Source organism: Chelonoidis abingdonii, chromosome 4, assembly GCF_003597395.2.
Source record: "Chelonoidis abingdonii isolate Lonesome George chromosome 4, CheloAbing_2.0, whole genome shotgun sequence".
NCBI classification, from domain to species: Eukaryota; Metazoa; Chordata; order Testudines; family Testudinidae; genus Chelonoidis; species Chelonoidis abingdonii.
In genome coordinates, this window is record NC_133772.1 from 28,613,953 (window position 1) to 28,631,109 (window position 17,157).

The 17,157-nt window shown below is 44.9% G+C and overlaps 1 protein-coding gene across 1 annotated transcript; it reads right to left on the bottom strand.

Annotated features, from left to right (window-relative positions):
- Window positions 1-9,277: 9,277 nt before the first annotated feature.
- Window positions 9,278-11,103, bottom strand: LOC142046837 (uncharacterized). Its single transcript, XM_075065999.1, has 2 exons — window positions 10,823-11,103; window positions 9,278-9,820 (listed from the first exon to the last, which is right to left on the bottom strand). The coding sequence occupies exons 1-2, from the start codon at window positions 11,001-11,003 to the stop codon at window positions 9,387-9,389; spliced, it is 615 nt and encodes a 204-aa protein (XP_074922100.1). The 5' UTR covers window positions 11,004-11,103; the 3' UTR covers window positions 9,278-9,386.
- Between the last annotated feature and the right edge of the window lie 6,054 nt (window positions 11,104-17,157).

Sequence of the window (17,157 nt, forward strand, 5' to 3'; positions counted from 1 at the left end):
CTTTTCATCCCTGCAGGCACGAATTTTGGATGGGGGTGGTTTGGTCTGCACGTTAACAGGAAGTAGCAACACTCAACAGGCTTTCCTTGCTATTTGGGAAAGGAGGGCGCTGGATATATGAAGGCTGCAGAAGCCGAAAGACAATGGCTTACCATGGCCGCATGCAAGCCGAATTCGATGCTGGATCTGCGTCTGTGATCTCTAACACCAAAGCCGCAGACACTCAATATTAGATGCAAAATGCAACCTTGTAGTGAGATCACACGTGCTTATAAGGTGAATAGTGTGTTCACAAGAAGAGTATAACCATTATTCTGTAAAATGTATCTGTTTAAATACTTCTCTCCCTTTTTCTCCCTCCTCGCTAGATATTTTTCAAGTCTCCCTCCTCCATCCCGAAGGCTATCTCATATAAGGCGGCGAAAAAAAAGACGCGAGACGAATGTTCTCGGGAAATCATGAAGTGACCCACAATGAAAAACTCACTGAATGAGTTGAAGACGTGGTATCAAATACAGAAGATGCCAGTGCCGTGAGGACAGGAGGACCAACGTGAGGATAGGAGGGACGATGTGAGGAGAGGAAAGGCGCTCGAGATGAGGTGGTGGCAGGAACATCCGAGGTGTCGGGATGCAACTTTGGGGCTGCTGCATGACAAACGGCATGCTCTGGCATCTGGTGAGCTTCAGGAACAGCAGCAGGTCACAAGAGTGCTGCTGCAGCCCCTGTATAACCTCCCTCCCCTCACTATGTTCCTTAGCCTCCTCACCCACCAGATGACTAAGAACGCATGCGAGGGAGGCTCCGGCACCTGCCCATCACCCAGTGGTCAGCCCAACCAAAAGGCTGTCATTTTTTGAAATTTTTTTAGTGGCATTTCCTTTTCTCCCAAACCATTTGGGCTACCTTGTCAGTTCTCACCCTCTTTTTATAATTAATAAATAAATAATACATGATTTTTAAACGAGTGTGATTTTATTTCCTTAGGAAGCAAGCGGTAATCGAAGGGGAGGGTGGGTGGCTTAAGGAATGAGTCCAAATTCAAGGGGGAGGGAGGTTTCTCAGGAAAAAACAAAACACAACAGTCACACAGTATCCTGGCATGATGAAACTGGTTTTCAAAGCTTCTCTGATGTGTACCACTTTCCTGGTGGCTCTTCTAATCGCCCTGGTGTCTTGCTGCATGTAATCAGTGCCAGGTGATTTGCCTCAGCCTCCACCCCCCTAAAGGTCTCCCTTACTCTCAAGAGATTGTGGAGCAGACAGCAAGAAGCAATACAATGGGACATTGGTTTTGGCTGAGGTCTGAGCGAGTCAAGTAACGTGCGCCAGTCCGTCCCTTAAACGTCAAATGAACATTCTACCACCAGCCTTGCTCATGCCTGTAGTTGAACAACTCTGATTACTGTCCAGGCTGCCTGTGTATGGCTTCATGAGCCATGGCATCAAGAGGTCGGCTGGGTCCCCAGGATAACTACAGGCATTTCAACATCCAAATGTTAATTTTCGGTCTGGGAAGTAATTCCTTGCTTGCAGCCATTTAAACACGGAGTAGTGTTTCTGAAGACACAAGCGTCATGAACCCTTCCTGGCCATCCCATGTGGATTTGGTGAATCGTCCCTTGTGATCCACCAGTGCTTGCAGCACCATGTGAAAAGTACCCTTGCAGTTTACATCCTGGGTCCCTGGTGCTCTGATATGGGATTCAGAGTGCCAAGATAGGGATATGGGTTCATCTATCGCCCCGCCCCCACAGTTTAGGGAATCCCATTGCAGCAAAGCCATCCACTTGACCTGCACATTTCCCGTGTCACAATCTTTCGTGGCAGCAGCTTAATGATTTCTCTGGCTATTTGCATCACAGCAGCCCTCACAGATTGCCACTCCAATCATTCCCGACTGACAGTGCTTGTCTGGTGTTGCAAGCTTCAAGAGGGCTATTGCCCTGGCGCTTCCTCAACTGTGACGGCTGCTCTCATCTTGGTATTCTGGCGTTTCAGGCAGGGGAAAGCAAGTCACAAAGTTCCATGAAAAGTGCCCTTATGCATGCAAAAGTTTCGCAGCCACTGGAATCGTCCACACCTGCAACACTATGCGGTCCCACCAGTCTGTGCTGTTTCCCAGGCCAAAATCGGGTTCAATGCTGAAACCTGCCCCATTACCAGCATAATCTCCAAAGCGCAGGAGCCGCAGTTTGAGAGAATTCTGTATTCATGTCCTCATCACTCTCGTTGTCACACTGCCATAGCCACCTCCTCCCACATGGTTTTGCAGGTCCTAGTTCAGCATAAACTGCACGATAATTTGTGAGGTGTTTACAACGTCCATGATTGCTGTCTTGAGCTGAGCAGGGTCCATGCTTGCCTGGTATGGCGTCTGCACAGTTCACCTAGGGAAAAAGGCGCGAAACGGTTGTCTGCTGCTTGCATGGAGGGAGGGGTGAGCTGTAGCCAGAACCACCTGCGACAATGTTTTTGCCCCATCAGGCGCTGGGACTCACTCAGAATTCCAATGGGCAGGGGAGACTGCGGGAAACTATGGATAGCTACCCCAAGTGCAATGCTCCAGAAATCGACACTAGCCTTGGTACATGGCACACCGCCGATTAATGTGCTTAATGTGGCCGCATGCACTCAACGTTATACAATCTGTTTTAAAAAACCAGTTTCGGTAAAATCGGAATAATCCCGTAGTGTAAGACATACCCTGACAAACAGAGGCTAGGGACCACCATTCTTACTCATTCTGGCTAATAGCCATTAATGAACTTAACCTCCATGAATTTAACCAGTTTCTTTTTAACGCTGTTATAGTCCTAGCCTTCACAATCTCCTCAGGCAAGGAATTCCACAGGTGGCTGTGCACAGTGTGAAGAAGAACTTCCTTTTATTTGTTTTAAACCTGCTGCCCATTAATTTCATTTGGTGACCCCGTAGTCTTAATTATGGGAACAGTAAATAACTTTTCTTATTCACTTTCTCCACACCGCTCATGATTTTATATATCTCTATCATATCCCCCTTAGTCCCCTCTTTTCCAAGCTGAAAAGTCTAGCCTCTTTATCTCTCCTCATATGGACCATTCCAACCCCTAATCATTTTAGTTGCCTTTCTCTGAACCTTTTCTAATGTCAGTATATCTTATTTGAACGAGAAGACCACATTGGTATGCAGTATTCAAGATGTGGGTGTACCATGGATTTATATAAGGGCATAAAATATTCTCCATCTTATTCTCTATCCCTTTTTAATAATTCCTAACATCCTGTTTGCTTTTTGACTCCCCTGCACACTGCATGGATGTCTTCAGAGACTTCACGATGACTCCAAGATCTCTTTCCTGATTAGTCGTAGCTAAATTAGCCCCATCATATGTATATATAGTTGGGGTTATTTTTTCCAATGTGCATACTTTACATTTATCCACATTAAATTTCATTTGCCATTTTTTTGCCCAATCACTTAGTTTTGTGAGATCTTTTTGAATTCTTCACAGTCTGCTTGGTCTTAACTATCTAAGCAGTTTAGTATCATCTGCAACCTTGCCACCTCACTGTTTCCCCTTTCTCCAGATCATTTATGAATAAGTTCAATGGATTGGTCCTAGGACGACCCTTGGGGAACACACTAGAGTTAGCCCTCTCCATTCTGAAAATTGACCATTTATTCCTTCCTTTTGTTCCCTGTGTTTTAACCATTCTCAATCCATGAAAGGATCTTCCCTCTTATCCCATGACAACTTAATTTACATAAGAGCCTTTGGTGAGAGACCTTGTCAAAGGCTTTCTAGCAATCTAAGTAAACTATGTCCACGGGATCCCCCTTGTCCATATATTTGTTGACCCCTTCAAAGAACTCTAATAGATTAGTAAGACATGATTTCCCCTTACAGAACCATGTTGACTTTGTGCCAACATTTATGTCCTCTCTCTAATGTGTCTGATAATTTTTTCTTTACTATTGCTTCAACTAATTTGCCTGTACTGACATTAGACTTACCAGTCTGTAATTGTCAGGATCACCTCTAGAGCCTTTTTTAAATATTGGTTTAATTAGCTATTTCCAGTCATTAGGTACAGGAACCGATTTAAAGCACAGGTACAACCATAGTTAATAGTTCTGCAATTTCACATTTGAGTTCTTTCAGAACTCTTGAGTGAATCCATCTGGTCACAGTGACTTGGTATCGTTAAGTTTATATTAATTCCAAAACCTCTTCTAGTGACACTTCAATCTGTGACAATTCCTCAGATTTGTCACCTACAAAGGACGGCTCAGGTTTCGGAATCTCCTAACATCCTCGCCATGAAGACTGAAGCAAAGAATTCATTTAGTTTCTCCGCAATGACTTTATCATCTTTAAGTGCTCCTTTTGTATCTCGATCGTCCAGGGCCCCACTGGTTGTTTAGCAGGCTTTCCTGCTTCTGATGTACTTAACATTTTGTGATTACCTTTTGATTTTTTGGCTAGCTGTTCTTCAAAATAAGAAGAGAGATCTCCCATCCCGAAGGCTTTCTCATATAAGGCGGCGGAAAAAAAGACGCGAGACAAAGTTCTCGGGAAATCATGGAAGTGACCCACAATGAAAGACTCATCTGAATGAGTTTGAAGGACGGTATCAAAGTACAGGAAAGATGCCAGTGACCGTGAGGACAGGAGGGACCAACGTGAGGATAGGAGGGACGAATGTGAGGAGAGGAAAGGCGCTCGAGATGAGAGGTGGTGGCAGGAACATCCGAGGTGTCGGATGCAACTTTGGGGCTGCTGCAATGATCAAACGGACAGCTCTGGCATCTGGTGGACTTCAGGAACAGCAGCAGGATCACAAGTGCTGCTGCAGCCCTGTATAACCTCCCTCCCCCTCACTATGTTCCTTAGCCTCCTCACCCACCAGATGATAAGAACGCATGCGAGGAGGCTCCGTGCACTGCCCATTCCACCCCAGTGGTCAGCCCAACCAAAAGGCTGTCATTATTTTGAAATTTTTTAGTGCATTTTCCTTCCTCTCCCAAAGCACCATTTGGGCTACTTGTCAGTTCTCACCCTCCTTTATATTAAAAATAAATAATACATGATTTTAAACGAGTGTGATTTATTTCCTTAGGAAGCAAGCGGTAATCGAAGGGGAGGGTGGGTGGCTTACAGGAATGAGTAATCAAGGGGAGGAGGTTTATAAGGAAAAACAAAACAAACAGTCAAAACAGTATCCTGGCCCATGATGAAACTGGTTTCAAAGCTTTCTTGATGTGTACCACTTCCTGGTGTGCTCTTCTAATCGCCCTGGTGCTTGCTGCATGTAATCAGGGCCAGGTGATTTGCCTCAGCCTCCCACCCCGCCGCCCTAAAGGTCTCCCTTACTCTCAAAGAGATTGTGGAGCAGCAGCAAGAAGCAATAACAATGGGGACATTGGTTTGGCTGAGGTCTGAGCGAGTCATAAAATGCGCCAGTGGTCCCCTTAAACGTCAAATGAACATTCCCCACCAGCCTTGCTCAGCCTGTAGTTGAACAACTCCTGATTACTGTCCAGGCTGCCTGTGTATGGCTTCATGAGCCATGGCATCAAGAGGTCGGCTGGGTCCCCCAGGATAATACAGGCATTTCAACATCCCCAAATGTTAATTTCTGGTCTGGGAAGTAATTCCTTGCTGCAGCCATTTAAACAGAGTAGTGTTTCTGAAGACACAAGCGTCATGAACCCTTCCTGGCCATCCCATGTGGATGTTGGTGAATCGTCCCTTGTGATCCACCAGTGTTGCAGCAACATTGAAAAGTACCTCCTTGCAGTTACATCCTGGGTGCCCTGTGGCTCTGATATGATATCAGAGTGCCAAGATAGGGATATGGGTTCATCTATCGCCCCCTCGCCCCCACAGTTAGGGAATCCCATTGCAGCAAAGCCATCACTAACCTGCAATTTCCCAGAGTCAACAATCTTTCGTGGAAGCAGCTTAATGATTTCTCTGCTATTTGCATCACAGCAGCCCTCACAGTAGATTTGCCCACTCCAAATCGATTCCCGACTGACCAGTAGCTCGTCTGTGTTGCAAGCTTCCAGAGGGCTATTGCACTTCGCTTCAATCGTGACGGCTGCTCTCATCTTGGTATTCTGGCGTTTCAGGGCAGGGGAAAGCAAGTCACAAAGTTCCATGAAAAGTCCCTTATGCATGCAAAAGTTTCGCAGCCACTGGAATCGTCCCACACCTGCAACACTATGCGGTCCCACCAGTCTGTGCTTGTTTCCCAGGCAAAAATCGGCGTTCAATTGGCTAAACCTGCCCCATTACCAGCATAATCTCCAAAGCGCAGGAGCCCGCAGTTTGAGAGAATTCTGTATTCATGTCCTCATCACTCTCGTTGTCACACTGCCATAGCCACCTCCTCCCCACTGGTTTTGCAGGTCCTAGTTCAGCATAAACTGCACGATAATTTGTGAGGTGTTTACAACGTCCATGATTGCTGTCTTGAGCTGAGCAGGGTCCATGCTTGCCGTGGTATGGCGTCTGCACAGTTCACCTAGGGAAAAAGGCGCGAAACGGTTGTCTGCTGCTTGCATGGAGGAAGGGTGAGGCTGTAGCCAGAACCACCTGCGACAATGTTTTTGCCCCATCAGGCGCTGGGACCTCAACTCAGAATTCCAATGGCAGGGGAGACTGCGGGAACTATGGATAGCTACCCACAGTGCAATGCTCCAAAATCGACACTAGCCTTGGACATGACGCACACCGCCGAATTAATGTGCTTAATGTGGCCGCATGCACTCAACGTTTACAACTGTTTTAAAAAACCAGTTTCGGTAAAATCGGAATAATCCCGTAGTGTAGACATACCCTGACAAACAGAGGCTAGGGAACCATTCCTTACTCATTCTGGCTAATAGCCATTAATGAACTTAACCTCCATGAATTTAACAGTTCTTTTAAACGCTGTTATAGTCCTAGCCTTCACAATCTCCTCAGGCAAGGAATTCCACAGGTTGGCTGTGCACAGTGTGAAGAAGAACTTCCTTTTATTTGTTTTAAACCTGCTGCCCATTAATTTCATTTGGTGACCCCTAGTTTATTTATGGGAACAAGTAAATAACTTTTCTTATTCACTTTCTCAACACCACTCATGATTATATATCTCTATCATATCCCCCTTAGTCCCTCTTTCCAAGCTGAAAAGTCTAGCCTCTTAATCTCTCCTCATATGGACCCATTCCAACCCCTAATCATTTTAGTTCCTTTCTCTGAACCTTTTCTAATGTCAGTATATCTTATTTGAAACGAGAAGACCACATTGGTATGCAGTATTCAAGATGTGGGTGTACCATGGATTTATATAGGCAATAAAATATTCTCCATCTATTCTCTATTCCTTTTAAATAATTCCTAACATCCTGTTGCTTTTTTATGCCCCTGCACACTGCATGGATGTCTTCAAGATTCCACGATGACTCCAAGATCTCTTTCCTGATTAGTCGTAGCTAAATTAGCCCCATCATATTGTATATATAGTTGGGGTTATTTTTTCCAATGTGCATTACTTTACATTTATCCACATTAAATTTCATTTGCCATTTTTTTGCCCAATCACTTAGTTTTGTGAGATCTTTTTGAAGTTCTTCACAGTCTGCTTTGGTCTTAACTATCTTAAGCAGTTTAGTATCATCTGCAAACCTTGCCACCTCACTGTTTACCCCTTCTCAGATCATTTATGAATAAGTTCAATAGGATTGGTCCTAGGACCGACCCTTGGGGAAACCACTAGTTAGCCCTCTCCATTCTGAAAATTGACCATTTATTCCTTCCTTTTTTCCCTGTGTTTTAACCAGTTCTCAATCCATGAAAGGATCTTCCTCTTATCCCATGACAACTTAATTTACATAAGAGCCTTTGGTGAGAGACCTTGTCAAAGGCTTTCTAGCAATCTAAGTAAACTATGTCCACGGGATCCCCCTTGTCCATTATTTGTTGACCCCTTCAAAGAACTCTAATAGATTAGTAAGACATGATTTCCCCTTACAGAAACCATGTTGACTTTTGCCAACAATTTATGTCCTTCTATGTGTCTGATAATTTTATTCTTTACTATTGCTTCAACTAATTTGCCTGGTACTGACATTAGACTTACCAGTCTGTAATTGTCAGGATCACCTCTAGAGCCTTTTATAAATATTGGCTTTAACATTAGCTATTTCCAGTCATTAGGTACAGGAACGATTTAAAGCACAGGTTACAAACCATAGTTAATAGTTCTGCAATTTCACATTTGAGTTCTTTCAGAACTCTTGAGTGAATCCCATCTGGTCACAGTGACTTGGTACTGTTAAGTTTATCAGTTAATTCCAAAACCTCTTCTAGTGACACTTCAATCTGTGACAATTCCTCAGATTTGTCACCTACAAAGGACGGCTCAGGTTTCGGAATCTCCTAACATCCTCAGCCATGAAGACTGAAGCAAAGAATTCATTTAGTTTCTCCGCAATGACTTTATCATCTTTAAGTGCTCCTTTTGTATCTCGATCGTCCAGGGCCCACTGGTTGTTTAGCAGGCTTCCTGCTTCTGATGTACTTAAACATTTTGTGATTACCTTTTGATTTTTGGCTAGCTGTTCTTCAAACAGGCTGCAGCAAGGGAATTACTTCCCAGACCAGAAATTAACATTTGGGGATGTTGAAATGCCTGTAGTTATCCTGGGGGACCCAGCCGACCTCTTGATGCCATGGCTCATGAAGCCATACACAGGCAGCCTGGACAGTAATCAGGAGTTGTTCAACTACAGGCTGAGCAAGGCTGGTGGTAGAATGTTCATTTGGACGTTTAAAGGGACACTGGCGCACGTTACTGACTCGCTCAGACCTCAGCCAAACCAATGTCCCCATTGTTATTGCTTCTTGCTGTCTGCTCCACAATCTCTTTGAGAGTAAGGGGAGACCTTTAGGGCGGGGTGGGAGGCTGAGGCAAATCACCTGGCCACTGATTACATGCAGCAAGACACCAGGGCGATTAGAAGAGCACACCAGGAAGTGGTACACATCAGAGAAGCTTTGAAAACCAGTTTCATCATGGGCCAGGATACTGTGTGACTGTTGTGTTTGTTTTTCCTTGATGAAACCTCCCTCCCCCTTGATTGACTCATTCCCTGTAAGCCACCCACCCTCCCCCTTCGATTACCGCTTGCTTCCTAAGGAAATAAAATCACACTCGTTTAAAAATCATGTATTATTTATTTATTAATTATAAAAAGAGGGTGAGAACTGACAAGGTAGCCCAAATGGTGTTTGGGAGGAGGGAAGGAAAATGCCACTAAAAAAATTTCAAAATAATGACAGCCTTTTGGTTGGGCTGACCACTGGGGTGGAATGGGCAGGTGCACGGAGCCTCCCTCGCATGCGTTCTTAGTCATCTGGTGGGTGAGGAGGCTAAGGAACATAGTGAGGGGGGAGGGAGGTTATACAGGGGCTGCAGCAGCACTCTGTGATCCTGCTGCTGTTCCTGAAGCTCCACCAGATGCCAGAGCATGTCCGTTTGATCATGCAGCAGCCCCAAAGTTGCATCCCGACACCTCGGATGTTCCTGCCACCACCTCTCATCTCGAGCGCCTTTCCTCTCCTCACATTCGTCCCTCCTATCCTCACGTTGGTCCCTCCTGTCCTCACGGTCACTGGCATCTTTCCTGTACTTTGATACCACGTCCTTCAACTCATTCAGATGAGTTCTTTCATTGTGGGTCACTTCCATGATTTCCGAGAACATTTCGTCTCGCGTCTTTTTTTTCCGCCGCCTTATATGAGATAGCCTTCGGGATGGAGGAGGGAGACTTGAAAAATTTGCAGCTGCAGGAGGGAGAGAAAAAAGGGAGAGAAGTATTTAAACAGATACATTTTACAGAATAATGGTTATACTCTTTCTTGGTGAACAACACTATTCACCTTATATAGCACGTGTGATCTCACTACAAGGTTGCATTTTGCATCTTAATATTGAGTGTCTGCGGCTTTGGTGTTAGAGATCACAGACGCAGATCCAGGCATCAGAATTCGGCTTGCATGCGGCCATGGTAAGCCATTGTCTTTCGGCTTCTGCAGCCTTCATATATCCAGCGCCCTCCTTTCCCAAATAGCAAGGAAAGCCTGTTGAGTGTTGCTACTTTCCTGTTAACGTGCAGCACCAGAACCACCCCCATCCAATTCTCTGGGATGATCGCTTTACCCCTCCCCCTACCGCATGGCTGGTATCATGGAAGATTGCTGCTAGCCACCCTCCCCCCTACCACGTTGCTGGTAGCAGGGAAGATCCCAGCTAGCCAAACGCGATAAAGCTCAGCGCCAATCACCCCCCTCCCCCTGCTTGGCTAGCTGCAGGGAAGGATTTCTTTTAAGCCACAGGCAAACAGCCCAACCATCTCTGTCCCCTTAATTAAATTCCTGAATTTCAACCAGGTTACCATGGATGATATTACTTTCCTGAGGATAACACAGAGAGATAAAGAACGGATGTTGGCTGAATGCCAGCAAACACCAGGACCATATGCAGCTAGGTTTGTCATGCAATGATACCAGATTACTTGCTACATGCATGGCATGGTCAAGTGTCCTACCATGGAGGACGGAATAAGGCTGCCTTTCCCAGAAACCTTCTGCAAAGGCTTTTGGAGTACCTCCAGGAGGGCTTCATGGAGATGCCCCTGGAGGATTTCTGCTCCAACCCCAGACATGTTAACAGATTTTTCCAGTAACTTTACTGGCCGCGAATGCATCCCAAGTGCTCGGGGCAAATTAATCATTAAAAAACGCTTGCTTTTAAACCATGTTTTATATTTACAAAGGTACACTCACCAGAGGTCCCTTCCATGGCTTCATTGTCTGGGATAGTGGTTTGGGAGGGCTGGGAGGGTAATTCCGTCTGGGTGAGAAAAAGCTCCTGGTTGTTGGGGAGAATGGAGAGCTGTGTGCTCTCTGCAAGCTCATCCTCCTCTTCTTCCTCCTCATCTTCCCCGTCTGCAGACACCTTACGCATGGCTGAGATTACCACCCCCACCTCAGAATCCACGGACAGGGGTGGGGTAGTGGTGGCAGACCCCCTAGAATTGCATGCAGCTCAGCGTAGAAGCGGCACGTTTTTGGCCCTGCCCCTGACCTTCTGTTTGCTTCTTTGGTTTTCTGGTAGGCTTCTCTGAGCTCTTTAACTTTCACACGGCACTGTACTGAGTTCCTGGTGTGGCCTCTCTGCATCATGGCCTTGGAAATTTTTTCAAATGTTTCTTCATTTTGTCTTTTGGAACAGAGTTCTGTTAGCACGAATCCTCTTCCCCATACAACGATCAGATCCAGTACCTCCCTACAGTCCATGCTGGAGCTCTTTTTTGATTCTCAGGAGACTGCATTTTACCTGTGCTGATTTGAGCTCTGCGTGGTTCTCCCTGTGCGGTGAGCTCTCCACGCTGGCTGGCCAAACAGGAAATGAAATTCAAAAGTTCACGGGGCTTTTCCTGTCTACCTGGCCAGTGCATCCGAGTTCAGCTGGCTTTCCAGAGCGGTCACAATGATGGACTGTGGGATACCGCCCGGAGGCCAATACTGTCGAATTGCTGCCACACTAACCCTAATCCGACATGGCAATACTGATTTCAGTGCTACTCCCCTTGTCAGGGAGCAGTACAGAAATTGGTTTTAAGAGCCCTTTATATCTATATAAAGGGCTTCGTTGTGTGGATGGTTGCAAGGTTAAATCGGTTTAATGCTGCTGAATTCGGTGTAAACTCATAGTGTAGACCAAGCCTCAGAGATGGATGGCAGGAGAGAGATCACTTGATCATTACCTGTTAGGTTCACTTCCTCTGAGACACCTGGCATTGGTCACTGTTGGTAGACAGGATACTGGGCTGGATGGACCTTTGGTCTGACCCAGTATGACCATTCTAATGTTCTTATTGCTGGACCCAGACTAGAAGGAGGCTAGTCTGTAAAAGAAGTTTACTGGAACATCTCTGAGGGTGAGATTTTATCTGTATTCAGTTTCTTACTGTATTAGGCATAGACTTGCGTGTTTTATTTTATTTTGTTTGGTAATTTACTTTGTTCTGTCTGTTATTACTTGGAACCACTTAAATCCTACTTTTTGTATTTTATAAAATCATTTTTTACTTATTAATTAATCCAGATTATGTATTAATACCTGGGGGAGAAAACAGCTGTGCATATCTCTCTATCAGTGTTATAGAGAGTGAACAATTTATTAGTTTACCCTGTATACATTTTATACAGGGTAAAACGGATTTATTTGAGGTTTGGACCCCACTGGGAGCTGGGCATCTGAGAGTTAGAGATGGAAACACTTCTTAAGCTGTTTTCAGTTAAGCTTGCAGCTGCTGGGGGACATTGTTCAGACCTGGGTCTGGATTTGCAGCAGGGTAGCGTGTCTGGCTCAAGCAGGCAAGATTCTGGAGTCCCAAGCTGGCAGGGAAAATGGCTTAGAGGGAGTCCCAGCATATCAATTGGCACTTTCCAAGGGGTTTTCTGTGGTCCAACCCATCACAAATGGAATATAGCTAATCCACCTGCCATGACACAAAACAACGATATGAATAATAAACAGTTATTGACCAGTGACGAGGTGAATATCAGGATGTAAAGAATGAAGTGGTGGACTTTGTCCAAAAATAATAAAGGGCAATATGTAACTCAAGGAACTAAAGGAAATTAGCTTGAACTACATATTGGCATGAACAGTATATTCTCAAATAATCAGTGTGAAAAATGTGAAGATGATTCATTCTATTCTTCACTTTAAGTGTACTTGAAAAACTTAACCTTATCTACACTTTGCAACCAACCTTTTCATGATATGCATTCTATTTTATTTGTATTGCATTGTTAAATACCTTGAGGAACCCCATTTTTCAGCCAAAAACTACCATATCTCTTACCTTGGCATTTGGGCACATAAATGCTCAAAAAATATATTTATTCGTACATGCAAACAGGAAACTGAGTTTTTGTTAAGTAACCAATGCTTCGAAACTTGTCTATGATTATTTTCATCACAAAATTATTTCACAAAATCTACATTTGATTGAAAAATCAGTTTAACTGAAAAAAAAGTTTCAGTGGAGAATTTTAATCAACTTTACACAAAACCCCAACTGAAACAAGAATTGAAACTCTAATTTAACAGCAGGCCTCATGGGTATACTTTAGTTTGTGCTTCTTCAGATATGCAGAGCAGCCATAAAGCCTGTTCAATTGACCAATTAACACTGTCACAAGAGCAGTGGAAAGCAGCTGAAGCCTACTAGTGAATCTGATCCTATATGTGTTATTGATTTGAGGTGACTGAATTAAATTTTCTGCGTTCAAAAGAAAGTATTATGAATGGTCATAAGCAGGATTGGATTAAATATGGCATGGGGATCATCATTGCTTACAGACTAGCATCTAATAAACCTATTTTATACGTTTCAAAACTAAAATTAAAATAAAAAATAGTATAAAGATTTTTCAAGAGAGAAGTTTGTAATGAAGATTTTAGCATCATTCAACTTATTTTAGGTGAATTAGTTAGAGACTGATTGATGGAGGAGGAATTAGATTGGAGCGAATCCTAATAAAGTGTTTCCTTTTTCTTCTACATACATAAAGCTAAGCAGGGAAAGAACAGCATAAAATACTCAACTTTACCGGAAAACTCAAATGGATTGCTATTTGCAGATCTCAAAACTTACCTAGATGGTGATGGGTATTATTTCCCCAGCTTCTAACCTGCTCCTGTGGCAAAGGTGTTCAGGTCTGAACAATAAGCATTTCATGAATGTGATTTTAAAGGCATCAGATACTCCCAGCTATATAGATGATCTGGTTTGTAAATTTCATCCTAACACTTGTCTGTACAAGCCCTGTCTTAGGATGTCCTTTGCTGTCTCTCAAGATCGGCGAGGACTAAATTAGTGAACTAGAGAAGTGGTTTGGATCAAGGCAGCATTCAGGAATCTTTTTGCATCAACCACTACCCCAGTTCACAAAGCTGCAGGTCTAAGATCAACAAATTCTAAGACCCAGAAAGGTCTTTGGGAGAAATTGTCTCTCTCTTGACTGTGAAGTTACAGCAGACATTTTTAAAATAAATATGTAGTGGTAGTGCATCATCACCTGATTAATGAGCTCCCAGAAGCATTTCAAGGCTTTTCCACTGGAAATAGTTGCTGAAGAAGCATTCATCCATATAGCTTTACCTTTAGATATGTTGTGATGTTATTGACATGAACTATGACTGTATAGATCATCGTTGCAACCAGGGTCCTATGGTTGCACCAGGTCTTGTACAGAGGAGGTCAAGTGGGGTGTCTATGAAAAGGTTGTAGTTTGCTGGTTATGATTATGCTGTCTGTATATCTATATCATTTTTGTATTTGAAGTTATGAATATTGGCTATTGTAATGAGGCAGTGTGGCTCCCCTCTGCCCCAGAGAGGGGAGAGCCCATCCGGAGGCTGGAGTGGGAGGAGCTAGAGAGCTCTGAGCCCGCCCCTCAGAGGGTCAGGCGATAACCCAGAAGTATAAAGGCTCACCCTCAGAGCTCAGTAAGGCCCCAGCCACTGGAGAAGCCAGAGACCTCCAGTCTATCCCACGACTGGGAGAACCCCATGGCCGAAGGCGGCCGCCAGGACTGGCCAGGCCTGCCATGCATCTGCTACCTGGAGGAGTTGCCAGACCTGCTCTGTGCCCGCTACCCAGGGGCGTTTCCAGACTTGCCCTGTGCCCACTACCCAGAGAAGCTGCCAGGTCTGCCACTATCCCACTACCCCGAGGATCCTATGGTGCTGGACCCCCCAGAAGATAACACCCTGACCCAGATACTGCCTGAGGGGGAGTCTGGAAGTAGCCTGGAGGTAGCCGACCCTAGTCTGGCTGCAGCACTGACAGAGCCCATGTCAGTCTGTTGCGGCCAGGATCCCCACTGACTAAGCAGCAGGTCTTCTGCCGCTGCTAGGGCCCTGGGCTGGGACGCAGTGGAGTGGGAGGGCCTGTGTCCCCCCACCACCCAACTTGTGGGTGGCAGTCTCCCCCTCTCCCAATACTGTTACTACTCATCCCTGGCTGAGGGTCTGAGCCCCTGATTCATTGTTGCCCCGCCCTGACCCAGGGCCTGGGCTCCCTACTGTTTGTACTGTTGTTGCTCAGCCCTGCCTGAGGGCCTGAGCTCCTGACTCCGTATTGCCCTGCCCTGACCTAGGGCCCGGGCTTGCTACTATTTATACTGTTGCTGCTCAGCTCTGCCTGAGGGCCTGAGCTCCTGACTCTATATTGTCCCGCCCTGACCCAGGGTCTCGGCTTACGATGTTTATCGCAGTTACTGTCAGGGCTGCCAGGAAATACTCCTGCAGCTGGACTAATTCCCCAAATCTCAGCAGTGTGCAGTGAGCCAGTGTGGCTCCCCTCCACCCCAGAGAGAGTCAAGCTCTGGCCAGCACCCCTACAGCTATGTACTTGTATCGCAATGTGTTTGATTTTAAGTAGCCTCAGTGAATCATTTGGTCAGTTTCTTGAGAACGGACTATTCTCAGTAAGCGCCCAATCAAGAAACACTTAACTGACAATGCACTTTGGGAGACGCCAATCCACCTCTGAGCTCTCCTGTGAACATTCAAACTAACATGTAAACAATGGCATTGGCCTGCAAAAAGCTGAATCTTTCATGGATGTGTGACTTGCCCATGTGGCTAAGAACTCCATCTTGTTACTGTGACTTTACACAGAAGAACAAAGAGGTTTCCACCCACAAGAGAGAGGATATAAAAGGCTCTGGAAGCCTCTCCATTTGGTCTTCAGCTGGCTCAAGAGATGGCCTCTTTATCCACAAGACATGCCTGAAAGAAACTGGAACAAAGTGCAGTAACTATGGGGGTGTGAATGATTGCTGGACCCAGACTAGGAAGGAGTTCAGTCTGTGAAAGAAGCTTATTGGAACATCTCTGGGGGTGAGATTTCATCTGTAATTGGTTTCTTAATGTATTAGGCCTAGACTTATGCATTGTGTTTTATTTTGCTTGATAACTTACTTTGTTCTGTCTGTTATTACTTGGAACCACTTAAATACTACTTTTTATATTTAATAAAATCTCTTTTGCTTATTAATTAACCCAGAGTAAGTAATTAATACCTAGGGGAGCAAACAGCTGTGCATATCTCTCTATCAGTGTTATAGAGGACAGCAAATTGTATAAAACTTATAAGGGGTAAATTCATAAGAGTAAAATGGATTTATCTGGGGTTTGGATCCCATTGGGAGTTGGGTGTCTGGGTGCTGGAGACAGGAGCACTTCTTAAGATGTTTTTAGTTAAGTCTGCAGTGTTGGGGAGCATGGTTCAGACCCTGGTCTATGTTGGAGCAGACTGGTGTTTCTGGCTCAACAAGGCAGGGTTCTGGAGGCCCAAACTGTCAGAGAAAACGTGCTCAGAGGTAGTCTCGGCATATCAGCTGACAGTTCCAAAAAAATCTCTGTGACCGAAGCCATCACAGTGGCATAGTCAGCAGAATCTGTGCACAGCTGATTGCTTTGAGTCATTGGCACTGATTTTAAGTGAGTTTTTGGTGTGGTGGCTGGAGAACAGACAAAGTGGTTACTGATTTGTTATTTTCAGTTTGTTTATTTTGGGTGAGGGAAATAAGCACAAGAAAGCAGGAAAATGAGGCAGCTACAAAACTAGATCTGGCCAGACTGGAAACTGTAGAGAAGGCAAAGGACCATGAGTTTCAAATTAGGCTAAAATACACAGAGGCACCCAGAGAGGAAGCTGCTCACAAAAAAGCCAAGGAAACCTAAAGGTTAGCCATGGAACTCAGGCAGCTGGAGGTTGATGAAAAAAGGCCTGCACACCAGCAAGCCCTGGAGTTAAAAGACCAAGAAATACAAGCTCAGATTGAGACCCAGAAGCATGAACTGACTATAATGGAGTGGAAGAGACAAAACCCTTCAGCACCTGGCTCCACTTCCCCAAAAATCAACAAATGGGAGTGGTTATGTACACAGTATGATGAATCCAGTGATACTGATGAATATAGGACAAGTCATGCCTGACTAACCTAATTGCCTTCTATGAGGAGATAACTGGGTCTGTGGATGAGGGGAAAGCAGTGGATGTGTTATTCCTTGACTTTAGCAAAGCTTTTGATAC

Excerpts from the sequence above, each read along its gene's own strand:
- LOC142046837 (XM_075065999.1), bottom strand. The coding sequence starts at position 11,003 with ATGCGTAAGGTGTCTGCAGACGGGGAAGATGAGGAGGAAGAAGAGGAG. Across the intron at positions 9,821-10,822 it reads AGCCATGGAAGGGACCTCTG|CTGCAAATTTTTCAAGTCTC; the intron begins GTGAGTGTACCT and ends TCCCTCCTGCAG.